At 57.7% G+C, this 26285-nt stretch overlaps 1 protein-coding gene across 1 annotated transcript in view; it reads right to left on the minus strand.

Moving 5' to 3' along the window:
• Positions 1–2723: 2723 nt before the first annotated feature.
• The window catches only part of LOXL1 (lysyl oxidase like 1), a 28106-nt gene continuing 4544 nt past the window's right edge, over positions 2724–26285 (minus strand). Inside the window, exons 2-7 of the mRNA XM_081050315.1 lie at positions 15340–15448; positions 12441–12578; positions 11782–11938; positions 11121–11216; positions 9465–9580; positions 2724–3060 (exon numbers count right to left, since the gene is read on the minus strand). Of these exons, the coding sequence (XP_080906441.1) occupies positions 3054–3060; positions 9465–9580; positions 11121–11216; positions 11782–11938; positions 12441–12578; positions 15340–15448 (623 nt within the window). The 3' untranslated portion in view covers positions 2724–3053. The remainder of the gene's footprint in view (positions 3061–9464; positions 9581–11120; positions 11217–11781; positions 11939–12440; positions 12579–15339; positions 15449–26285) is intronic.

Consider the following 26285-nt stretch of genomic DNA (forward strand, 5'->3'; position numbering starts at 1 on the left):
ATTCATACGGTGGTTCTCAGCCGCTTCCATGACACAGGCCTAAGTAGCTTCTCAAAAAAGGCCAGATTTTTATAGAGAAACCGGGAGGGTAATGTGTTTGCCTGGGTCCTAGGCTGAGGGTGTGGCTACCCTGGGTAGGGGGCAGGCCTGGAGCCATGGGCGTGGGGGCTGAGGAGTGGGAGAAGACTGACGCTGTGGACAGGACAGCGGTGGGATGTGGGTCCAGCCGCCTCTGAGCCCCAGTCCTTCAGAGGCCCCGCCCTCTGCCCCCAGCCACACCCTCCCCTGTTCCTCCCAGCCCTCCCCCCCCCCCAACACCTCTCAGCATCTTCTTTCTAACAGGAAGCCTTTCTGAAGGCTCCAGGTCCAGCCTGGTTTGGTGTCTCATGCCCTCACTTCAGGCCTCTGTCTGAGGTGATGCCCCAGGCTCTCCCAGGCTGCAGTCTCCCCCCTACCTGACCCCATACAGGCTGGGCTTTGTCTGTTACCTCTCCTCTCCTTCTCTCCCGCCCCTTCCCTACCTTCCGCCCCAGTCTCTGGCATAAGGAGCAGCAATGGAGCTCAAGGAGCTTAGGCCCTCAGGACACAGATGGGCAGAATTATGACCACGGCCAGGTCCGCTGCCACGTGCATCGCCTCTGCTCTCTCTGTCCCTCCTGCTCTCCAGCTACACCCACTGCAAACTGTTACTACTTAACAAATTCTGTGGCCCTGACCAAGGGGGAGGCTGTAGGGAGGCCCGCATCTCTCAAAGCGTTTCTAACAGCAGCCTCTGAGAGGTGGTGAGCTTCTCGGCTCTGGGGCTCAGCAAGCAGAGGGCGAGGGCAGGTAGGCAGGCGACGGAGGCCCTCTGCAGCCGGGGGAGTCCTGAACGTCAGTGCCCAGGGGTGCTGGCAGAGGCCCTCGGGGTCTGAGCTCCAGAGGGAGGGAGGGAGGGAGGGAGGTTCTGCGTCAGGAGTGCAGGTGACGTGCCCACGAGGCCTCCCTCCTTCCTCTGGAAGGTTGTGTGTGATGCTGAGCACCAAGAGCTGAGGTGGGCACAGCGGCACTGCCAGGGACCAAAAGGGATCTCACCAACCTGCAGATACTGTTTTCTTCGAAACCCACTGTCCTTGTTCAGGCAGGGAAGGTGGTCCTGTGCTGCTCCCCTCCCCCTCCTGCTGGCCCCAGTCCCAGGGCCAGGCAGCCCACACTGCCCCCCAGGAACCCTCCCTTGAGCGTCGCTGAGCCTGTGGCCTCAGATGGTCTCTCACCCTGGGCTTCCTTTCTGACCTGGGAACTGGGGACTTTTGTTTCTACCTCAGGGATCGACTGAAGTCTGAGCCTCCCTTGCTCATTCTCAGGGACACGTAGAATGGAGAGGGGTGGGGCTGGAATCAAGATGGCATGTCTGAGGTGTACATGGGTGAGGAGTGTAGCAGGATGGTGACTCCTAGATGACAGGCTTCTGCCGAGGCTCCTCAGGCCTCCTAGTCTAGCCACGAATGGAGAGAGAGTGGTAGGGCTACAGCTCCCTCCCTGCGCCTCAGTGAGGGAAGGTGGGAGGGGTTCCAGCCACACTCCACTCCCTCCTGCTGACTGGGCTGCCCAGGGTCCAAGGGCCCCAGGGGGCTGAGGCCAGGACCCTTCTGGAAGCACAGGAGGATTCCAAGAAGCCCTTCTTCTCCACCCTGTCAGGAGGCCTCTTTGCTACCAGAGACCTTGAGGCATGAATTGCATGAGAGCCAAAAGGGGGCCCCTTCTCCCTAGAGGGCTCTGGGTCCACAGTGGTCTGGAGGGGGGGGCCACCGCCCTCCAGCTCACGCAATGCCTGTCCTGTAGGAGGAGCTCAGTGGCTCTCCATTTCAGCCTGCGAGCCAGGCAGGACTCATTCCCACTTTACACTGGGGAAACCAAGGCCCGGAGGTGTAGCATGACTTGCTCAAAGTCTGCACAGCCAGTGAGCAGGATAATTGGCCCTGGAACCCAGAGCCCTGGGTCTTGGACTATCTCTTGCCCTTTCTGACTGTCCTTACTCCTCTGGGAAGTCAGGGAGCTGGCAGGGGGCGGGCGGGTGGGCAGTGGCCCCCTTCGGCTTCTTCCTGCCCTGACCCAGGGTAGGAAGCACAGCCTGTGTGACAGCACAGCCAGAGCGAGGGCCTCCCTGGACCTCTGACCCCCGCCCTCATCAGCCTCTGCCAAGAATACAACTGTTCCTTCCCTTCCTGGGAGAAACCACCCCCCATGGGAAGCCTCCACCTTCCCCCCAGGCCTTGTCTCATGAGGTGTGGCGTGCACGCCTCTGTGCCCTGTGAGCTCTGAGAGCTCTCATTCTCCTGTGTGTGCTCAGCATTCAGCAGGTGCTCAATATGTGAACATGTGGCTGGTAGAGGGAGTGATGGCTTATGAGAGCAGGGCTTGGAGGCTGGGAAGTCGGTGGGGAGTGTGAGGCTGCAGGAGGAGGAGTGGTGGAGGATGGGGAGACGAGCAGAGAAGTGGGTGGGAGCAGGAGTTCCCCCCGGGGGGATCCTCTTCCACACAGTGGCTTTGGCCTTGGGGTAAACCCCTCGGGGTTTCCACAGGAGGCTGCCGCCCTCGACGCCCTCTTGGTCAAGCAGTGGTCCTGAGGGGTGTGGCTGCCCTTTTGAGACTCCGCTAGGGGAAGCAGGAAGCCCCACGGCGTCTCCTGTGCCCACGACGGCTCTGGCCAGCCCAGCTGGCAGGCCACATGCAGAACCGCAGAGTAGAAAAACCTTGTTTTATTCAGCCCAGGTCTGGGCAATCTTGCTCTGTGGTATGCCCAAAATATAAAAAACAAAAACCAACAACCGACAAAATAACGCGGTAGAGGAAAGTTAAGTACGACATTGGGCCTGGCATCCAGAATCCCTGTGGTTTCGCTCCATGTTCGCTCCCTGAGGCCGGCAGGGAGGGATGTCCCTGTGTCCCACTGCCCCTGCCTCTGGGGTGGGGGCTGTGCCCCTTGGGCCAGGTTTGTCCTGGTGGGAGGCTGCCTGGGGAGCAGGACTTGCCTTGGGAAATGGGGGGGTTGGCTGTCGGTCCACCCGCTCCGATCAGGACCTAAGGAGAGAAACAGAATAGGTCAATGGCAGACAGAGGGCAGGCCCTCACTCCACTGTCAGCAAGGCCCCCACTGCCTCCCCAGCTGAAGGCTTCTCCTGCACAGCCCAGATCCCATGTGGAGGGCAGGCACAGGCCTCAGTTTGCCTCAGTAACCTGGGCTCGGGGGAAGGGCTCCTCAGCCCCAAGTCCCAGAAGAGGGGTGTCGTGGACTCCCACCCAGGTACTGTCTCAGGACTACCCCCTCCCCGTGCTGTGAGTTTTAGATTGTCTTGTTTTCTAGGCAGAGCTGCTACTGTCTGGAAATACTTTCTTTCTAACTCAGTACTTTTTTCCCCCCAAACCTCCTTTTTCCTCTTCGGAAACAAGATTGAAACCCACAGGCGTCAGTCCCGTGGCCTTTCTGGGAAGGCTCCTTCCTTCCAGCTTCCTGTGTGCTGGCCCAGATGCCTGCCTGCGGTCAGGGTCACAGAGGCGCTCTAATAAAACCTGAGCCTTTCCAAGCACTTATGTAAAAGGCTCAAAGGGAAGGGCCCACAGGCCCCAGGGGAGGTGGGGAGGGAGGTGCTCTGCTTTGCTGTCTGCCTTGTTGAGGGGCCTAGCCTGTGGTGCTGCCTGGAAAAGAGAGGCTGTTTTAATCCACTTTCCCCAGCAGCAGGCAGAATAAGAGGGGGTGTAGGCTCTCTGACCCTGCATGCCCTTCAGCCCCCTTTTTTCTTGTATGCTTCTTCCTTCCTTCTTTTCTTCTTTTCTTCCTTCTTTCCTTCCTTCCTTCCATCCTTCCTTCCTTCCTTCCTCCCTCCTTCTCCTTCCATAGAATGGCTTCCCAGAACACTTCTGTCATTGAGGTAACCCCTAAATTTAAATGGCTAATTGAGACAGGCCTTGAGGAGTGAGAAAGGGCTGGAAATCCAGGCATGTGAAAGAGCCATGCTGCCAGGGAGGGGCCAGGAGTCAGTTGTTTCAAACACACTCTATGACCTGGATTAATTCTGATATATTAAGTTGCTGCAAAGGTAACTGTTGTTTAAAGGGTTAAAAATCATTGCAAAAACCGCAGTTATTTTTGCACCAACCTAATAATTCTGCTTATGAGGAACCTAATCTCTGCACAGAACTTGAGGCTGTTGTTCTCATTTTTAGTATAAATGGTATGATGGGGAGTGGCGTCTGCTTAGTGGTAGCACCCAAGGGTTAAAGTGCTTTCTCTAAGTTGGTCTTGATCCTACTCATACACTGAGCCCCGACCCCACTCAAACTGAGCCGCGACCCTGTTCACACTGAGCCCCGACCCTGCTCACGCTGAGCCCCGACCCTGCTCACACTGAGCCCCGACCCTACTCACACGCTGAGCCCCAACCCCGCTCACACTGAGCCCTGACCCTGCTCACACACTGAGCCCCGACCCTGCTCACACTGAGCCCTAACTCTGCTCACACTGAGCCCCGACCCTGCTCACACACTGAGCCCCGACCCTGCTCACACTGAGCCCTAACCCTGCTCACACACTGAGCCCTGACCCTGCTCACACTGAGCCCCGACCCTGCTCACACTGAGCCCCGACCCTGCTCACACACTGAGCCCCGACCCTGCTCACACTGAGCCCCGACCCTGCTCACACTGAGCCCTGACCCTGCTCACACTCTGAGCCCCGACCCTGCTCACACTGAGCCCCGACCCTGCTCACACACTGAGCCCCGACCCTGCTCACACTGAGCCCTAATCATGTTCACACTGAGCCCCGACCCTGCTCACACACTGAGCCCTGATCCTGCTCACACACTGAGCCCCGACCCTGCTCACACTGAGCCCCGACCCTGCTCTCACTGAGCCCCGACCCTGCTCACACACTGAGCCCTGATCCTGCTCACACACTGAGCCCCGACCCTGCTCACACTGAGCCCCGACCCTGCTCTCACTGAGCCCCGACCCTGCTCACACACTGAGTCCCGACCCTGTTCACACACTGAGACCCGACCCTGCTCACACTGGGCCCTGATCCTGCTCACACACTGAGCCCTGATACTGCTCACACACTGAGTCCCGACCCTGTTCACACACTGAGACCCGACCCTGCTCACACTGGGCCCTGATCCTGCTCACACACTGAGACCCCGACCCTGTTCACACTGAGCCCCGACCCTGCTCACACACTGAGCCCTGATCCTGCTCACACACTGAGCCCCGACCCTGTTCACACTGAGCCCCAATCCTGCTCACACACTGAGCCCCGACCCTGTTCACACTGAGCCCCGACCCTGCTCACACACTGAGCCCCGATCCTGCTCACACACGGAGCCCCGACCCTGCTCACACACTGAGCCCCGACCCTACTCACACACTGAGCCCCGACCCTGCTCACACACTGAGCCCCGACCCTGCTCACACACTGAGCCCCGACCCTGCTCACACTGAGCCCCGACCCTGCTCACACACTGAGCCCCGACCCTGTTCACACTGAGCCCCGACCCTGCTCACACACTGAGCCCTGATCCTGCTCACACACTGAGCCCCGACCCTGCTCACACACTGAGCCCTGATACTGCTCACACACTGAGTCCCGACCCTGTTCACACACTGAGACCCGACCCTGCTCACACTGGGCCCTGATCCTGCTCACACACTGAGCCCCGACCCTGCTCACACTGAGCCCCGACCCTGCTCTCACTGAGCCCCGACCCTGCTCACACACTGAGCCCTGATCCTGCTCACACACTGAGCCCCGACCCTGCTCACACTGAGCCCCGACCCTGCTCTCACTGAGCCCCGACCCTGCTCACACACTGAGTCCCGACCCTGTTCACACACTGAGACCCGACCCTGCTCACACTGGGCCCTGATCCTGCTCACACACTGAGCCCTGATACTGCTCACACACTGAGTCCCGACCCTGTTCACACACTGAGACCCGACCCTGCTCACACTGGGCCCTGATCCTGCTCACACACTGAGACCCCGACCCTGTTCACACTGAGCCCCGACCCTGCTCACACACTGAGCCCCGACCCTGCTCACACACTGAGCCCCGACCCTGTTCACACTGAGCCCCAATCCTGCTCACACACTGAGCCCCGACCCTGTTCACACTGAGCCCCGACCCTGCTCACACACTGAGCCCCGATCCTGCTCACACACGGAGCCCCGACCCTGCTCACACACTGAGCCCCGAACCTACTCACACACTGAGCCCCGACCCTGCTCACACACTGAGCCCCGACCCTGCTCACACACTGAGCCCCGACCCTGCTCACACTGAGCCCCGACCCTGCTCACACACTGAGCCCCGACCCTGTTCACACTGAGCCCCGACCCTGCTCACACACTGAGCCCCGATCCTGCTCACACACTGAGCCCCGACCCTGCTCACACACTGAGCCCTGATACTGCTCACACACTGAGTCCCGACCCTGTTCACACACTGAGACCAGACCCTGCTCACACTGGGCCCTGATCCTGCTCACACACTGAGACCCCGACCCTGTTCACACTGAGCCCCGACCCTGCTCACACACTGAGCCCTGATCCTGCTCACACACTGAGCCCCGACCCTGCTCACACACTGAGCCCCGACCCTGTTCACACTGAGCCCCAATCCTGCTCACACACTGAGCCCCGACCCTGTTCACACTGAGCCCCGACCCTGCTCACACACTGAGCCCCGATCCTGCTCACACACTGAGCCCCGACCCTGCTCACACACTGAGCCCCGACCCTACTCACACACTGAGCCCCGACCCTGCTCACACTGAGCCCCGACCCTGCTCACACACTGAGCCCCGACCCTGCTCACACACTGAGCCCCGACCCTGCTCACACTGAGCCCCGACCCTGCTCACACACTGAGCCCCGACCCTGCTCACACACTGAGCCCCGACCCTGCTCACACACTGAGCCCCGACCCTGCTCACACACTGAGCCCCGACCCTACTCACACACTGAGCCCCGACCCTGCTCACACACTGAGCCCCGACCCTACTCACACACTGAGCCCCGACCCTGCTCACACTGAGCCCCGACCCTGCTCACACACTGAGCCCCGACCCTGCTCACACACTGAGCCCCGACCCTGCTCACACTGAGCCCCGACCCTGCTCACACACTGAGCCCCGACCCTGCTCACACACTGAGCCCCAATCGTGCTCACACACTGAGCCCCGACCCTGCTCACACACTGAGCCCCGACCCTACTCACACACTGAGCCCCGACCCTGCTCACACTGAGCCCCGACCCTGCTCACACACTGAGCCCCGACCCTGCTCACACTGAGCCCCGACCCTGCTCACACTGAGCCCCGACCCTGCTCACACACTGAGCCCCGACCCTGTTCACACTGAGCCCCGACCCTGCTCACACTGAGCCCCGACCCTGCTCACACACTGAGCCCCGACCCTGCTCACACACTGAGCCCTGATCGTGCTCACACACTGAGTCCCGACCCTGCTCACACACTGAGCCCCGACCCTACTCACACTGAGCCCTGACCCTGCTCACACACTGAGCCCTGATCCTGCTCACACACTGAGCCCCGACCCTGTTCACACACTGAGCCCCGACTCTGCTCACACTGAGCCCCGACCCTGCTCACACACTGAGCCCTGATCGTGCTCACACACTGAGTCCCGACCCTGCTCACACACTGAGCCCCGACCCTGCTCACACACTGAGCCCCGACCCTGCTCACACACTGAGCCCCGACCCTACTCACACTGAGCCCTGACCCTGCTCACACACTGAGCCCCGATCCTGCTCACACACTGAGCCCCGACCCTGCTCACACACTGAGCCCCGACCCTGCTCACACACTGAGCCCCGACCCTGCTCACACACTGAGCCCCGACCCTGCTCACACACTGAGCCCCGACCCTGTTCACACACTGAGCCCCGACTCTGCTCACACTGAGCCCCGACCCTGCTCACACACTGAGCCCCGACCCTGCTCACACACTGAGCCCCGATCCTGCTCACACACTGAGCCCGACCCTGTTCACACCGAGCCCCAATCCTGCTCACACACTGAGCCCCGACCCTGCTCACACACTGAGCCCCGACCCTGCTCACACACTGAGCCCCGACCCTGTTCACACACTGAGCCCCGACTCTGCTCACACTGAGCCCCGACCCTGCTCACACACTGAGCCCCGACCCTGCTCACACACTGAGCCCCGATCCTGCTCACACACTGAGCCCCGACCCTGCTCACACACTGAGCCCCGACCCTGTTCACACACTGAGCCCCGACTCTGCTCACACTGAGCCCCGACCCTGCTCACACACTGAGCCCCGACCCTGCTCACACACTGAGCCCCGATCCTGCTCACACACTGAGCCCGACCCTGTTCACACTGAGCCCCGATCCTGCTCACACACTGAGCCCCGACCGTTCACACTGAGCCCCGACCCTGCTCACACTGAGCCCTGATCCTGCTCACACACTGAGCCCCGACCCTGCTCACACACTGAGCCCCGACCCTGCTCCCATTCTCAGCTTTGATCCTGGTTACACGCTCCACCTGTCATACCTCTCAAGCATTAATAAGCATCCACTTTTGGGTAAAGAGGACTCTCTGGGCCTTGGAATCTCTGCCGTTCATCCTCCATTGAGGCATTAAAGCTCTAGGATTTTGCTATCTCTCCCTTTTTATAATGCTAAAGAGTTGCTTTGACCTGATCAAACATTTTAAACTCACATGTAGTGGGGTGAGGTTTCTTTTGCAGGGGGCCCCTCTGCAAAGTACTTCATGGCAGGAATCAGGAGAGAGGCTGAGGACAGCCAGCATGAGACAGTGACAGCTGAGGACCCACCCTGCCCAGGAGCCACATGCCAAAGGCCTGGGCTCAGAGCTTATCAACTTGACAATGGGGCCCAGCGACCGACCAGGTCTCATTCCAACCAGAATCACCTGTAACCTGGGACTGTTTAACTCAACCCACTTGATAAAGACACTAATGATCACAGATGCCATTTATTGAGTGCCCCTGTGAAGGGTTCTTGAATGTGCACAGATGTCAAGCCTTTAAATCCCCCTCACAAGCCTACATGGGATATAAACAGTGGCTCTGGTACAGCTGACAAAAGCATCTCAGAGAGGTGAGGTGGAGCTGTCCAACTTCACAGAGTGAGGAAGCTGCAGAACGAAGACTGCAGAGCCGTGTATGTTGCCTCTTGCTGGTTCCCGGGGAGAACTCTCAGGGAGCCACACCCTAGATCTCCAGGGCAGCCTGAGCCCCACCACGGGGACACAGCCCGGGGCTGCTGCACACAAGATGCCCCTGCTCTGCCTGTGGGCTGGGCCAACCACAGCTGTGTGTGGCCGCGGAGGTGAGTGCAGGTGTCCGGGAACGTGTCTCGCGTGGCCTGGCCTGCTCCCGGGGCAGGAGAGGGGCGGGGTGCGCGAGCACTTACTGGACAATTTTGCAGTTTGTCGTAGACACGTAGCGGCCTGTGTAGTGGATGTTGCACCTCGCCACATTGTTGGTGAAGTCGGACTCCAACACAATGTACTTGGGGTTCACATGCACCTGAAGAAAATGGGCAACAGGGGGGAAGGGACCTGGTCAGACGGTTGTGCTTCACTTGGTCACCAGGCAAGGTGGTGGAGACGCAGACAGAGAGAGGGAGATGGGGAGGTGGAGAAAGACTGCGTGAGGGGCAGGAGGTAGGAGACAGATACCCTGAGGGAGAGGCGCACAGAGATTCACAGAGACAGAGGGCAGAAAAAAGAGGCTGTCCTAGTCAAGAGCACATCAGGTCACCCTTATCAGAAGGTGGGAAACTTCCCCAGGCCAGTGGGCTCCCCACAGGGCATTCAGGCTCAGAGAGGTTGAATCACTGCCCTAGGAAACACAGCAGCGAGGGAGGGGCCGAGCAGGGCTCCCACGCCTGGTGTCCCGACTCCCAGGCTCACACCCTTTCACCGCGTATGTCCGGCTAGGTGACCTGCTGAAGGCCTGTCTGATGCCAGGTGGCATGCTCTGCCTGGAGCCCAGGACGCCTGACACTCACTGAGAGGACGGACACAAGGAAGCCTTTTAAATGTTGGATTACTGGGGGGCGGCTCACGGGGGGCGGCTACAGCCAGCTTTATTTGCAGAACACTTGAGATCAGATGGAAGGAGGCTACTTTTAAATCCTCGTACACTCCTTATGGGCGCGAACTGCGTGCTGCTTATGTGCTTGGATCCCCAGGGCCCATCATTCAGAGGGGCCTTGTACAGTCTGTGAGTGGATGCCCGAGGGGAGGGCGGGAGATCCTGGACAAGCTCGGCCCCGGGTGACGTGGAGCAGGGCCCCCCGAGCCTGCTGAGAGGTGCTCGGGTGAGGCTGCCAACAGCTTCCAGGCAGCTGAGTTCTGAATGTGCAGACGGCAGCCCCAGCAGCCCATTTCATGCCGGTGAGAACCGTTTCCCAAACTGTCTTCACTGCTCTTGCTTCACTGAACTTCAGTATGGAGCAGCGGGTCCGGGGGACCTGGCACAGTGCACCCTGCCCTCACTTCGTACCTGTGTGGAGGAGGCTGATTTGGTTCCCCAGATGAGGTCATAATGGCCCGGCCCTGCGAAGCCTGCACAGGGACATACCACGTGGGGCGGCGTGTCCCCACCGTGCTCTTCTACCCGTCTTCTCCCAAGGGAAGGGGTATGGGAGTGAGTGTGCTTTGGGGGGGGTTCAGGCTGGAAGGGACTACTGGTCACAGGAGCCCCTGGCTTTGCAGGGGTCACTGTGAGGAGCTGAGTGTCTGTCTCAGACGGCAGTGTCCTCGCCCAGATGGCCTGCCCTTCCCACAGACGGGGGTGGACCACATGGCTCTCCGCGTCCTCTGTCACTTGGGAAAGACAGAATCCCCACTCTCCGACACCACCACACCTGGGCCTAGGGCTCCTTGGTATCTTTATGGAAAGAGGCTGTCTGTGCCCGAGGCTAAGACCCTCCTGGGAAGGGCAGGGACGTGTGACGTCCCAGGATGCTGGGGAGGGACCCAGCTGGAGGCTGGAGTGTCTGTGAGAGGTGGGGACACTGACATGAGCAGCAGGGGCGGGGGTGCCCAGACCAGGGGCCCACCTTGAGGATGTAGTTCCCGGGCTGCACGTCAGTGATGTCAATCCACTGGCAGTCGATGTCCGCGTTGTAAGTGTCATAGCAGCCTGGGCTCAGGCCCTAGGAAAAGGCACAAGAGCAGAAGTCGGGCGTTGCCTCCTCCGCAGAGCCTGGGGCCTCCTTCCTGTGCTTCGCCCGACCCGGCCCAGGCGGCTGCTCGGCATGGGCCTGCTCCTGCCTCAGCCATCGCTGGACTGGAGGGATCAAATGAAAAAGGGGGCATGCCCGGGAGAAATGGGTGGAGGGGTGCATAAAGGGACAAACAGGCAGTACAGATGGCCACTCTGTGCTGATGGGACAGACGGACAGAAAGGTGGATTTGGATGTACAAGTCAGCAAACAGAACACCATGCCATCCTGACTTTGTTGGAATGTTCCTTTCTTTCCAAGAGCAGACACCCTGGGAATGAAGCAGGAAGGGGCCAGGGGCGGGGGTGTGCAGTCCCCACGGGGCCCTGTAGTGGCCTGAGGACTGACGAGAAGACGCCCCTCTGGATGAGCTGAGTGGCCAGAGCCTTGGCCGTCTTCAGCTTGGCCCAGGCTGCACAGCTGTCCGCTCCCCCAGCGCCCCTGGGCGGGGCCGTATCCTGCACCCCTCGCCCCTGCCCTGCTTCTCTAGCCCAACCTGCGTGTGTGAGGTGCATGCGTAGCGCTTGAGGTTGCCAAAGTCGCAGGTGCTGTCCTCCAGGCAGAAGCTGGCCTTGTGGCCCTCGGCCACCTTCTTGCCTGTGGCTGCATCCAGAAGGTCATAGTGGCTGAACTCGTCCATGCTGTGGTAATGTCTGGAGGCAGAGGACAGGTTGGGGGAGAGAGAAGAGGGCCTCGTCATCCCAGGGCTTCCCATGCTGGCCCCCTCCTGAGATGGGCCCAGGTGACCCGGATGTGACACAGCCTCCTGAGCAGTCTGGGCTCCTGGGTCCCCTGGGTCCCTGGGTCCCACAGGGCGGCACCTCTGTGTCCCCACCTAGCCAGATAACCCTCTCCCGCCAGGGCTCCTTACTTCCTTTGGGGCAGCCACTGATACTGGCCTCCCTTGGGCAATGCCCTCTTTCCAGACATTTTCATCCCTGTCAAGACTGACCCTTCCGTGTCTCCTGTTCCAGCCCAGCTTTTGCTAAGGCTCCTCTGAGAAACCCTTGCCCCCCTGATGGATCCTTGGGAGAAAACAACTCACGGGGCCCTCCCACCAGCACCTGCCCCTCCCGAGCACTAATGGTGGGGGGGACTGGGGCACAGGTCCCCCAGTCCAAAGAGAAGGCAGGAGAGGCCACCGGCCCCACTCACTGGTGGCAGCTGTGCCACTCCCAGGTGTGCCGCGGCCGGTTGGGGAGGAAGTCTGCCGTGCCCTGGTTCTTCACACGCTGGGGGAAGCGCAGGAGTACCCTCACGGCGTAGTCGGTGGTCTCTGGAGCATAGGCTGTGCTGCAGGGACAGACGGGAAGCAGAGTGGGGCTGGGCATGGTGACCCCCAAACCCAGAATGGGCCGACTTATCCCTGAAGACGTTGGCATCTGACCCCCTGCCCTGTGACGGAGGCTCAGGCCTCTCCCCCTCTTTCCACTGTGGGGCTGGCAGCTGTCACCAGGGTCTGGCCTGACAGTGGGTCCCTGATGCCTGCAGATGACTCTCAGCTGGGGACAGCCCCTAGGGGTGGGGCCATTCAAAATCTTCAGGGGTCTTTTTAACAGTCTTCCCTCCTCCAGACGGAGCCCTGCTCATTGACTAACGCGCTGTCTCAGGGGTGGGCCTGAGAAGCAGGTCAGTATCTTTCTGTCAAAGCCTCTTCACTCTCCTGGTCCTGTTTGCCTTCCGCTTCCCCACGCACCCGGGCTCCAGCTTCCAACACTGTTTTCCAAACAGACTTAACTCTTCTGCTAATCTACACATCTGCTCAAGCTGTTTGCCTGACCCAGAACTCACCCAACCCCTAGGCCGACTCAGGCCACTCCCCAAGGAAGTCGACCCTGATTGCCCCACTTAAAGGAATGTGACTGCCTGTGAGCTCTGCCAGCACTGCCTGCAGCACACCCTGATACCACACACGTCCTCACTCGGTCCCTGTGACTGGGCCACCTCTCCCTGACTGCGTGTGTGGCTTCAGGGCCAGCGCCCTGGCCTTTTCTTCAGGGAGCACACATCTGGTGCAGACTCCGTGCTCACAGTTCACTTACTGACCCCCAGTTCCCAACTGAGATGGGCCCCTGAGAGTTGTCCTGACCAGCCTCTGGGCACGTCCCTGGACCCATTAAGCTCTGGGTTGTCAGGCTAGAGGCAGGAGGTGGCCAGTTGTGGGGATTAGCTCCTCGGAGAGGATGTCTGGACGACAGGCAGTGCAGGCTCCTCTTTGCCAGGACATACGGCCCTTGGCCTTGTCTGAGGGAGGCTTGGAATCCATCTGTGTCTGGGTTGGAACAAACATCCTCCTTCCCTCTGCTGAGCTCAATGCTGCCCTTCTGTCCGGCTCAGCACACCGTGGGAAACCATCAGGGTCTAGGTCCTAGGCCCAGCTTGGCCACAAAATCGTGGTGAGACTTGGAGCAAGTCCCTTCCCTCGTCTGGGTCCTGCTGGCTGTCTGCACTCTGGCACAGCCGAGCCCACACTCCCGATGATCTCCGAGGCTTTGTGCTCCAGGGCTTCAGCTTTGGCAGGTCTTCTAGGTCTCACCCTGCGCCCGGCTGCCTCTGAGGCCTCAGCCCTTGCCGACCTCTCCCCTCTGGCCGTGGACAGTTCCAGCCTGCAAACTGCTCATGCTAGCCCCGCCTCCCACGCGCTGCTAAACCAGGAGACCCCTCCAGGACAGGGCATGGCTGTCTCTTCCCCAGCCCACCCAGAGCTCAGGTCTGGACACAACGGGATCCAGAAAGATGCAGGGATAGCTAGGTTTTGACTCAGACGCCTCAAAACTCAGCCTTCATGGCCTGCCACGGAGGCTGGGAGTCCCTCACGCTGGAGCAATCAGACTAGGGGAATCATTACTGTCTTCTCTTCCCAGGGACAGCTGGGATGACAAGGCCTGAATGCAGAAGCCCCAGGCCAAGTGGCACTCAGCATGTGGTCCTAGGGCTGTTGCCACTTCACACACAGTTGGTTGCCAGTCTGTAATGAGATAAGGAACTCACACCAGCATGCGAATCAATTACATCACTAATCACACTTTTCAGTTCAGCTGACACTTGTTTTGAAGCCAGACTTGCTCAGTGGAGGAAGCAGTGAGCTGAGTGACATTCTGGTGCAAGGTCCTTGTTACAGATAGGTAACAGCTGTGGTCAGCTACTCTGAGTGGTGGTAGACTAGAGGCTCCATAAGTGAGAAAACATTTAGATTCCAAAGGGCTTCCCAGATACTAAAAAATAAAAGTAGATAAAGAGTTCAAATGTCAAAAGCAAGTAATAAAGAAAACTAGGTGCTTCCGGCATAGAGAACTGTCAACAAAAGAAGTATGCCTGTGTAATCTTTAACTAGTTCTTTTAGCACAGGACGATGTCCCCAAAGCATACATATTTGAACAGAATATTTGCTGTTAATAAATTTAGAAGCCAGGAGGCGGAATCGCCTTGGAATAATGAAGAGTTGGCTGTGTTCACCTCTGGAATCACGTAAACTGGTCTCTTTCCCCTCTCTGGTGCCACACATAACTGAGGCCTCTGCCAGCCATGCATACTGGCCCTGCTGTGACCCAGGCAGACAGCCTGGGCCAGCCACAGCCACACTGTGAAGGTGGCCCATACTCTGGCCCCTTCCTGAAGGCTCGGTCCCCCCAGGGGACTTCCCCAGGTCCTTGTGGAAGCATTGCCAATCTGAGCTTCCCCAGAAATGAGGAAATTTCTCATGAGGCAGCCCGGATCGGAAAAGTTTTAGTTCCTGTCATTGCACCTCGGTTTCCTGATGGGGCAACACAAACCTTCAGGGCTGGAGTGAAGATTCAAGGCCACAGTAAAAGGAAGCTCCCTTGTGTAGTGATGTGTTCAGAAAAGCTGCATAACAGCTTGTTCCCTTCCCTCCTGACTCCCTTGGGGCAGGCAAGGCTCACAGATGATGAGGGCCAGGTCCTGAGAGGCTCAGATGCTTGGCCGAGGTCATGTGGATTGCAGGCAGCCTGCCAGCCTGGCCAGCATGCATGTGGATTCTGGGTGACTCCCAGGGACTGTCCCAACGCTCCAAGTGTCATCCTTAGCTCCTTACCTGGCCAGGCATTTCTCCTCTGCTGCGCAGCGCAGGGAGTACAGGTGGGCTCTCTGGACGTAAGTGGATGCTTGCATGTAGTTGGGGTCCGGGACCAAGTCGGGGAGACCTGGAGCAGCAGTGGGGGAAACAGGGATGGAGCAGGGCAAAGAGCATGCCATTAAGGAGGGTCAGGCTGGCCACAGTTAATGCCCAGCCTGGAGACCTCCCCAGCCCCAAATACCCTCTGTCATTCTCCTTCCTCTGTACAGGCCGTCACCATCTTCAGGAAGCCTCCCAGCCTGAGCTAGGTGTGGGAGGTGGACCTTTCTGCCTGGGTGCAGGTGTGGGACCTCCCCAGCCCCAAATACCCTCTGTCATTCTCCTTCCTCTGTACAGGCCGTCACCATCTTCAGGAAGCCTCCCAGCCTGAGCTAGGTGTGGGAGGTGGACCTTTCTGCCTGGGTGCAGGTGTGGGTCAGGCAGGTCAGGAAGCTCTGGGGCTCTGTGCTGTGGGAGCACTGAGACCTCTTGGCAGAGCTGGGACGTCAGCAGGAGTGGGGGACAGGGTGGAATGTGGAGCCAGAGAAGAGGGAACGGCCTGGACAAGGGCTTGGAGGCAGGACTGAATGAACCCAGTAACTTCCTGGCAGAGACACTTCCCCGCACGTCCTTATTCCCCAGTCCTCTGTGCCAGCCTCCACACACCCTCTGTTCCTCTCATCCAGCATTCTTCATGAACTACCAAGACAGCTCTGGGCTTCTGGCCCCAAGTGGGTCCCAGCAGGCTCATGGCAGAGCCAGGTGAATGTTGGCTGGAAGAAGTGAAGGTGGACAGGAAGGAAGGGGCTAGGAGGAAAACACGGCCCGAGAGCAGGCTGCTGACCAGGCAGGATTCTCAGCCTGGGCGCCCAGCCAGGTTCCTTTCTTCCTGCCATCTGCCCCTGGACCACCACGCCCTCCCGTCTGCAGCCTCTGGCCTCCAACCTGAGGGGCGCCTGCCTCCCTCCCCTACAGGGCGCAGGGGAAGTCTGGAATCTGCTCCAGTTCCTGTGCTCACTTGTTCCCAGGATATTCTAGAGTCTGGGTCCATCCATCCTGCCTTCCTTTTCCTCAACCCTTCCCCAAGCATTAGTTCCAGTGAGGAATTAGCAGAAACCAAACTCAGGTGTCCAGACCCCATCTGCATGAAATCAAGAAGCAATGACCTTGATGCTGGGAGTGAGGGGGTGTTGGGTGGGACGTGGGCAGGGGACTCCAGAGCCCTGGGCTCCATCCCAGCTGGGCCACTGACTTAAAGGACACTAGGCCTGGAGCCTGTATATCCCCTCCCATCTCAGGCTTCGGGGATTCTGGCAGATAAATGATGAAATGAGGCTGTAAGTTCCTCCTAGTTTCTTTCAAGCCCTCTGCCCATGGGGGCCAAGCAAGGTAGGGGGACTTGAGTCACGTGGTCAGGTTTCCAGCTCCCTCTCCTTGCTGCCAAAACCCTCTTGTCGGCTTTTAGGTCCAGAGATGAGGCAGAGGAGAGGCCTCAGCCTTTCACAGAGGTGTCGGCCTGCATGCCACCCCTCACACACACATACCTTGGGCTCCCAGACCGTGCTGCTGCTCAGTTGGGGCCCGGGCCTCATGCAGGGCCGGGGCCAGACAGCCTGTGTGACCTCACCTACTCGGAATGGAGAGAAAGCTTGGAGCACAAGGGTGGGTGAGGATGAGGTGGCTCCTGGCTGATGGGGGCTGTCTTGGCCAGCCGAGGGCCCATTACTCAAGCCCCCAGGAATGCCTGCAATCATTTCCCCAGGGATCCTCAGGCCCTCGAAGCAAGGGGCCACCTCAGTGCCATGCCGGCTCTCACCCACTGTCCCTGGAAGTCTTTGCGGGGGACTAAGAAAGACAGGAATAGTCCCCTTCCCCAACACCAAAGCGCCTTTCCTTCAGCACATGTGGGGGTGGGTCAGCTGGGCCTGAAGCCTCATGAGACCCACCATTTGGCACCAGACAGCCGCCTCCCCTATCCCAGGCCCGGTTTGAATAAACACTGCACAGATGGCTCCACAAAGCTTTTCTGGCCCGACCCTTCCTCTCTAGCCCATTGCATGAGTTAGCTGTGCCGTCCAGGGAAGTTAGAAGAGCCAGCCGAGTAAGAGGCCAGGGGTATTCAGGGCCAGTGAGGGTCAGTGCCGCTACTCTCCTCTGACTGAGCCCTGATCATGGTCACATGGAGCCTGACCCTGGTCAGACGGAACCCTGATTCTGGTCCTCGACTGAGCCTGAATCCTGGCCACACACTGAGGCCTGACACCCATCAACAACTCTGAACCTCAGACTCACTGCTGTTTGTCCAAATTACAGACTAAAGCTCAGTACTTAAACAAACAAACAAACACCTTAAAAGGAGTTGCTTTGACGTCACCAATCCTCTTTGATTATAGCTGAGTGGTGTGGGCTTTTTAAAAATAAGCTCCAGAGCCATGGGGGAGAAGCCTTTGTGTAGTACGACATGTGGGCATGTGGGAGAAAGACTAAGGACAGACACCTCAGAGCTGCTCATTGCAACGTGAGCCCTGACCCTGGTCATCGATGATCTTCCTCTTATTGTTGAGCAATCTCAGGTTCAGGTGAGTGCCTCCTGCTCCAGGAAGTCTTCCCTGATTGGCCTGTGTGAGGGAAGCTTCTTTAATGATTAGCAGCTTAATGCAGTCATCCCTCAGTATCCAAGGGGGCTGGGTTCCAGAAGGCCCCCACCCCAAGAACACCCAAATCTGCAGATGCGTAAGTCTCTTAGTCGGCCCTCTGTATCTGTGGTTCCCCAGCCCCGGAAACGGAGGGCCAACTGTAGTTTGCTGTTCCAAACATCCATAAGCAGCTCCTCACGCTGTCCTCCAGGACACCAGGGCGCATGGAGGTGCTGGAGCGAACTGAGGCTCAGGAGTGCAACGCATCTGCCCAGTCACAGATTGAGTTGGGGCAGCTCTAGGAGATCCCAGGTCCTGACACGCGCCCAGAACTCCTCGGCATTCTTTTCATGAAAATGAACATTTTTCAAATTTGATCTACACACAGTCAAATACACAGATTTTTGGTGTACAATTTGATAATTTTGACAAAATGTACACACCATGTAACTATCACCACAATCCCGCTGTGGTTTCCATCATTCCTGAAGGTTCCCTCCTGCTCCTTCCCAGGAAATCCCCTTTGCCCCTCTAGCACCCCAGGTAATCGTTGATCTGCTTTTTCATTACTTTAGTTAATGCCTTTTCCAGAGTATAAATAGAATCACACTGGCTTTATCTTCTTTTTGCTCCACATCTCACAGGGGCTCTGTGACGCCCCCCAACTGAGTCCCCCTCCCCGACACCACACGGGCCAAGCTCCACCCTGTCACACATTCATTGCCTCCCAGAAATGTGCTGGAAGAGAGCCACCTTTAGGCCTGTACCCTCCTCCCCACCCCCTGCTGAGGTCCCTGGGAACAGCAGGCCCCCTCCCTCTGCTGGTATGTTTTTCCAGGAAGGAACAATCCCTCCTTCTCTGGCCTGCTCTCCCAAGAGGCACTCAGTCAGCAGCCAGGCCAGCAGGCGTGGGCTGTCACTCCCTTCAGAGGGTCTTGGGCAGGCGGCAGGTTGTGTGATGAGAGAAGGCTTGAGTAGGGGTGTGTGGAGTAGAGGCAGGGGTACTGGTCTGTTGTCTCTGGCTTATGGGGTGCAACCACACCCTCCAGGCAGGATTGGGTGATGTCCAGTTACAAGCAGACCATGTGCTCACTATCCCCACCTCATCCCAAGAAGACCCTGGCGAGGGTAATGCTTAGTCAGAAGGCAGAGAGAATCACCAGTCACGGGGATGTACTTTTGAGGAGGGGCTGGGATCTCTTATCCAGAATGGCTGGAGTCATCCAGTTCTTGGACATGGCACTGGACACTCTATTGAGTGGGTTCCGTTGAGAAGTTTTCCCGGAGACTCGTTTTCATAAAGGCAGAAAATGGAATTAATCATAATTCTCATTTCAGAGCAAACTAGTCATTATCATAGGTCTTTGCGAGTCCCATCTCTTGTAGTAAAATTTGTTCATCTTCATTCTCACCTCTGACTCTTAGATATGTCCACACACATTTGTGCCTCTGTGTAAAATCTGCAGTGCGTATGTATTCTTAACATATATAAATGATACTGTCTTACAATCGCATTGTTTTTTAGGTTCGCAGTCAATGTGAACATTTAAGATCTGCCTGGTTCATTGCTTGTCATTGCTATAAATAAATGGGCTCCACAGTGTGCACCCGCAGGCCGACGTTGCCGGTCTCCTGGGACGGACGCCAGGGATGGGCTAACCACCTGAAGGCTGCATAGGGAGGCTTTGTCACCATCAGCATCTCAGGAGGTAGACAGGAGCCTGGCTTCTTACCAACTCTGTCCCAGGCCTTCTGTGTGGCCCTGGGCAGACCTGGCCCCTCTTCAGGCCTCTGTGCCTCCATTTCTCCAGATCTGATTGTCCTCTAGCCTACTCATGGCCTGGAGCCCTGGGCTGCCCCTCTGTGGACACCCTTCCATGCTGACCATGGCGTCGTGCACACAGGGATTCAGGCTGCACAGAGCCTGGGCCAGAGTGGGGGGACACTGAGTTAAAAGGCAGCAAGGGCCCCTGGGCTGGCCAAAGCCAGGCTGCTTGGCTAGGGAGGAGCTGGGTGGAAGCGTAGGGGGTCCCAAGGCCATTCCGCAGGCAGCTGCTGGTCTGGGAAGCCCGTCAGCCTCTGAGGGCCGGGTCAGACCTCCAGGGCAGTGAAGTCACAGAGTCTAGGACAAGGGCCAGCTTCTGCATGCTGGCTCTGGCCCGTGAGCTTCCTCTGTGCGGGATCCGGGGCCCCTTCACAAGGTACTCAGGCCAGCCTGCCCCATCCTCCACCCAGACTGGGCCTGGGTCTGCCGGCTGGTCCACATGCCAGCCCACGGGAACCTGGGAGAGTCTTCCCTTTCCCTGGCAGGACACAGGCTGGGCCTTCTTGGTAGTAAGACTCGTAGGCGAGTTCACCATCTTGTCCAATTCCCCGCTGTCCAGGTCCCTTCCCTTTTCAGCTCCCCCATGTGGACAATGGGGAGATTGGACTAACTGGTCCTTGAGCATAATTTGATGGCTCCATAAACACTTGGAGATTAAAATACTTTTCAGGGGCTGTTCAGTCCATTCCCCAGCCTTGGGCAAGAGCCCAGGACCTCTCACAACCTCTACAGACTGTCGTTTAGCAGCCAGGAAATTCTCCCACGTCTGACCTAAATCCTTCCTGCCTTATGAGCGATCTGTTCCCTCCTGCTCAGCGGTTCCTGGAGGCTGCCCAGTGCAGAGGGCCTGCGGTTACATTCCTGCCACTTGCCCACACCTCACCTGTTTCCCTGTTGGCTTCCCCTTTTCTGTGGGTTCCATAAACCTCATCTCCTTGGAAATCCTCCCTCCCCAGGCCCTCTGCTCACCAGACGCAGATGAAGGAGAGTGGAATGCAAAATAGCCCCAGTCTCCTGAGCCTGGTACGAGGATAGACAATGGGCAGTGGGTTGTGACACACGTGCGCAGTGAAATGTCCTGCCTCCCTGAGCAGCCAGACTCCAGAGGAGCCCTAGGCAGGGAAAGCAGGGAGCTGAGGGCACGGCCTTGAGGAGCGATGAGCCGAGAGGGCCCCTGGGGTGGGAGCTGGCAGCTCCGTGCCCATGAAATTATCATCTCATAATCAGGACATTAAGTTGTCAGCACCACATGTGTGTGATGAGCAGGCGGCAAGGTGGCAGTGGGAGCTGCGCCCCACTGTGAAGGGGCAATCCCAGCCCAGGCAAAGGAGCTGTGAGCGCCATGAAGCCAGCCCCACAGCCTTCAGTGGCTCCCCACTGCCCACACAATCAGCCCAGACTGCTCAGGGTGACAGCCATGGCTTTCTGTGGTGGCCTTAACCTGGCCTCCCAGATCTCGTAACACTGAGGCTCAGTAGACAGCTCCCTAGCACACCTGACATCTTCTGCCCCCGCCTCTGGTGCCGTGGTGCCCTTACCTTGGAATTCCCTACCACACACACGCACGCGCGCGCACAGCCCAGCTCTGCCCTCACTGGGGTACAGTCTTTAGGCCCCACAGCCTCCCATCAGTCCTGACCACCCCTCTGCCACCACCCTGCACTCCTCTTCCAGCACATCTGCTGCTCCCACTGGACTGGGAGTCACTGTCCGGTAGCAGAGATGGCCTCACTCCTCTCTGTGGCAGGGCCCAGCTCAGAGAAGGGCATCTGTGAGTGTTCAATTGAGCAAACCACCCAGGAAGCAGGCCGGGGCTGAGCTGGGAGGAGGCGGACGCCAACCTTTGGGGAGGTAAGCGACCTTCCTTGCTGGCCAAGCCTTCTGCCACCTCCCTGCACACCTCACTGACTACAGCCTGCCCAGTGTGAGCACAGCCTCTACCTACCCCTCCCGGCCCCCCGCCCTTGCAGGCCCTGCTCAGGGCCCCTGCCCCACCTCCAGAAGCCTTCCTGGATGTTTTAGGCCCTTGGGCTCCCTCCCTGCCCCTCAGATCCTTGCCAGTGACCTTTTTCCATCTCAGCTTCCAGCAGCCTCACCTTTCCAACTGCACAGGCCATAAACCTTTACATTATGCCTGACCCCTTCTCTTTATCTTACACGCATGTCCAATCCATCAGGAAATCCCGTCAGTTCTATCTCCAAAACACATCCTGAATCTGCCTTCCACCACCTCCATTGTGTCTCCCTGCCCAGCTGCCGTCATCTCTGCCCGGATCTCTGTACCTCTCAGTCTCTTAGCTGCCTCCCCACTATCCATTCGCAGCACAGCAGTCAGGGCCTCTATTTAAATGTCACTGCTCAGCTCAAACCCCGCAGTAGCTCCCCGATGCAGGAAAATGCCAGCCAAAGTGGCCTTCGAGGTCCTCCCTGGTCGGGGCCTGTTACCTCTCTCACCTGTCTCCTATTATGCCCCCCGGACACACACTTGAAAACCCCAGGGAACTCTAGCCTCAGGGCCTTTGCACTGGCTGTTTCCTCTATCTAGAATGCTCTTCCTGCAAATAGCTGCGTGGCTTGCTCACTCCCCTCCTTCAAGTCTCTGTTCAAATGTCACTTTCAAGAGGCCTGTCCTGACCACCTTTGCAACCTGCCCCCTCTCCGCTCCAGCTCTCCCTCACTTATCTCTATTGTTTCCACAGTACTTATGACCTTTGATTATTTACCTATTTATTATGTTTACGCATGAAAATACAAGACCCACGGGACAAAAACTTTGTGCCTTTCTTTTCACTGATGAACACCCAGCTTTAGGTCCCTGCCCAGCACACAATCTTGTTGAATGGCTGAATATCCTCATGAGGTGATCAGCCAGACAAGAGCCCCTGGGAGTGGGTGGGGTTGTCCTTTGCCTGCTCCCAGCTGCAAGCCCAGACCTCAGTGGACAGCAGGTCTGGGAGCTGCAGAGATGGAGGAGGACTTGGGCCACTGCATCCTGTGTGTCTGCCTTCATGCTGCTGGGCTGAGACCTCAGTGAGATACGGGTCGGTCTCGGGCATCCCTGAATTCCCTGCACTCAGCTCAGGGCCTGGCAACTATCCACCCTTGGTGAGCATGTTCACAAATAACTGCACCCCATAAACGGTCTGGTGACATCTGCCTTGTCTGAGCACAGATTTCATGATCAAGCAAAGAATAGGACTGATTCCAAAAGTCCTTTTTTTTGGAAACAGGATTAGCTTTGGGGTTGAAAAACCTGTGGTATCAGTTGTCTCCCGAGCAGGAGGAAAGGTGGGTTGTCTCCCGAGGCTTTTGATGGCACAGGTTTTTCAGGCCTTGCCTTCCTAACCTGAGTCCCTTCCTGTTCTGGCATTCTAACACCAGTATTACCCATTTCCAGGTGATACGCAAATGCCTGATTTCTGAGTGCCCATCAGCAAGTGGCAGAGGGACCCTGGCCTAACCCTGGCCCCGTAATCTAAATGCAGACACAAAGGCCTTCTGGGTGCAGCTGCCTGTGGTGAGGAGGCTGCTAGGTCAGGGCAGGGCAGGGGACCAGACCTGGCCACTCATTCCGGCCTCCCAAGCCCAGCCAACTGCTGCTCCACAGGAATGCCTGCACGGGAATTAGAAGCAGGTGTGGGCCGCCTGGGCTGACCACCCTCCTCCCCTCGCCCTTCCTTTCCTGCCATTCCAGCCACTGCCCTGGGGACTTTTCCATGTGTTCTTGGCTTGGACAGGAGTGGGTGGACTCGGGCTGGGACTACTGGGGAGGAGGGACCCTTCAGAACCGAGAGGACATTGAGATGGGGGCCCCGAGGTTTGGAGAGAGGGAGGAGGGGGATGAAAGGCCAGGACACCCAGGTCAAATGCGACGGGAGCCTGGTGCCGACAGGCCCTGATGATGTCCCACCCTGCTCCGCCACCACCTCCAAAGGCTCTGTGGGGCCTATGGATGCGAGACAAAACTCCAAATGTGGGTTTTCCAGGGGGTTTAGACTTGAGAGAAACAATGAACATGAAGACATACCCTTCCTTCCCTGAGGGCAGTCAGTGGGATAGACAGTCAGCCTGGAAGTGAGCTTGGCCACTGAGGAGCTCTGAGACCTCAGATAGGTTACTGACCTTCTCTAGCCTCGGTTTCCTGGTCTGTAAACTGGGGGTGATAATACTATCTATCCCACAAGGTTGCTGCGGGGATTAAAAGAGAAAATGAAAATAAAATACCTGGCATGGTGTCTGGTGCATAGTAACTGTTCAATAAATATCCGCTACTATTATTATTATTTAAAATAGGAGCTGTTTGTTCTGGCAGCGATGGTCCAGTTTGAGGCCAGGGGAGAGAAGATGTGACCTGGCAACTGGATAAGAGGAGAGGCAGGAAGTCTGCCTTTGATGAGGCTGCCAGGACACCACTTGTTTGTTCCCACACTAGTGGCATTCGACTGCCTCACAGGGAATTAGGAAGAAGACCCAGGTCCCTCTCTCCACCGCTCATTGGACCCTTTACGACACTTTCCTCTGCCTGAAGACTCCATATCTTCCTGAAGGAGCACCTGAGGCAACTTCAGGGAAGGATGGAGGGATGCTGAGCTGTGATTCCGGCTTTTCCAGTCACCAGTTATATGACTTGGGCAAGTGACTTAACCTCTGAGGGTCTCAGTTGCCTCATCTGCAAAATGGGGATAATAATAATACTTTGGGTTGTTATGAGGATTAAGTGACCCTAATTGTAAAGTTCTAAGAACAGTGTCCGGCACTTAGGAAGCAGTAGATAAGTGTTTGTCAAGTAAAGGTCCTGGAGTCTGGCATGAGGATGGCAAGGCTCTAACACCCACCCTGCCAAGGGAGTCTTCACTTCCAAAGCCTTCACACTCACTGGCCTATCTCACCCCGTCACAACCTGTGCCTGGAACAGAGCTGACTATCAAATGTCTGTTGAATGACCAAAAAAATGAGTGAATAAATGAAGTGTGCAGGGTATGCCAGAATACATAAAAATTAAATACGGGGTATACATAAAAATTTTAAAAATAATAATGTATAACAATTAAGAACTCAGGATGAGGAAGTCATGCAGACTCAAATCATGGTTTCGCTACTAAGAGGTTGTGTGACCATTAGCAAGTGGGCCTGTTGCCTTCTATGAAATGGGACGAATAACTGCCTGGTTCATGGGGTGGCTGCAGGAATGAAGAGGGCTGATGTGTAAAGTGCCCTACAGATGCTAGGGTAATGATCCCTCCTGCCCGCTGCAGCTGGAGGGGCAGAGGCCCAGGGAGCGGAAGGCGGTGGAGGAGCTCCAGGCTCTTGCCCTGCCCTCCTGGGGGAGGCAGGGTGCTCCTCCTAGCTTGCTTCTGTGCAAAGCAGGGATGACAGGCTCAGCGTGAATTCTGGATGAGCTGCATCCAGCCTGGGAGAACTCCCTAAGTCTCAGTTTTCTCATCTGTACCATAATGTCCAACCTCTCTAGGAGGCTGTGGGGGTGAATAGAATTACACACTTAAACCGGTAACTCCAGGTGTTCTTCAGCAAATGGCCAGGTTGTCACCATCATCTTCACCTTGGACTCTAACTCGGGATGCTTGGTGTGGTAGGCTGCTTCCATCCTTCCCTGCCTCGACTCCCTGCCCTGTGGAGGTGGGTAGGTGACCGGGAGGGGCAGGTGGGGGGTGGGGGCAGGGAGCCAAGGCCATCCTCAGGGACTAAAGGGAGTCTGACCTCTTGGGTATGAGGCGCTGGACAGAGAGGTGAACACCCCAGAAACACCCCATGTGTGCAGGGAGGTGAACTCTCTAGGTCTAGGTGTAGCACAACCCCATGGGGCTGTGGAGACCTGAGAGAGGGAGGAGGTGGCGGGGAGAGGAAGGGGGTGCCTCAAGGCTCTGGAGCCGCAGGCATTCAGATTTTGTCCTGGAGGCCTTGGGAGCCACAGAACCTCCTGAGTGGGAGAGAAACATGGTCAGCAACTCGGGGTTTATCTGCCCCATGTGTAGGATGGACTGGTGAGGGAGAGGCAGGGACCAGGGCATCAGGCAGGAGGCAGCCACAGCGCCCTGCTGACCTCCAATTGGCTGTGTGAGGGCAGGGATGGAGGATTCATGCCAGGCAAGGCTGGCACGGAGATGCCCTGAGAGGCTCCGTGTTACTTTCACAGGGTTGCCCGCGCCAGTGAATCAGGCTGGGGGTGTAAGGGAGAGGCCCTGGGAGAAGAGCCGTGGTCTCCTGGGGCTGGCACTAAGACCACCAGCTCAGAGAAGCTGAGGCTGCGGGGAGGAAGGAGCAGGGGCAAGGAGGCGGGAGAGGGGGGCCTGGTCGTGGGAGACAGACAGTGCTAAGGACACAGCCCGGCCTGGAAGCAGGCAGCCACCCTCCAGGCCTCTGCATGGATTTGTTGAGAGCCAGGAGAATATGTGACTCTCTCTGGGCCTGTTTCCTGGTCCTCTCTCCAGTTACATGTTGCAGAG

This window comes from Rhinolophus hipposideros (genome assembly GCF_964194185.1).
Source record: "Rhinolophus hipposideros genome assembly, chromosome: 5".
Lineage (NCBI taxonomy): Eukaryota > Metazoa > Chordata > Mammalia > Chiroptera > Rhinolophidae > Rhinolophus > Rhinolophus hipposideros.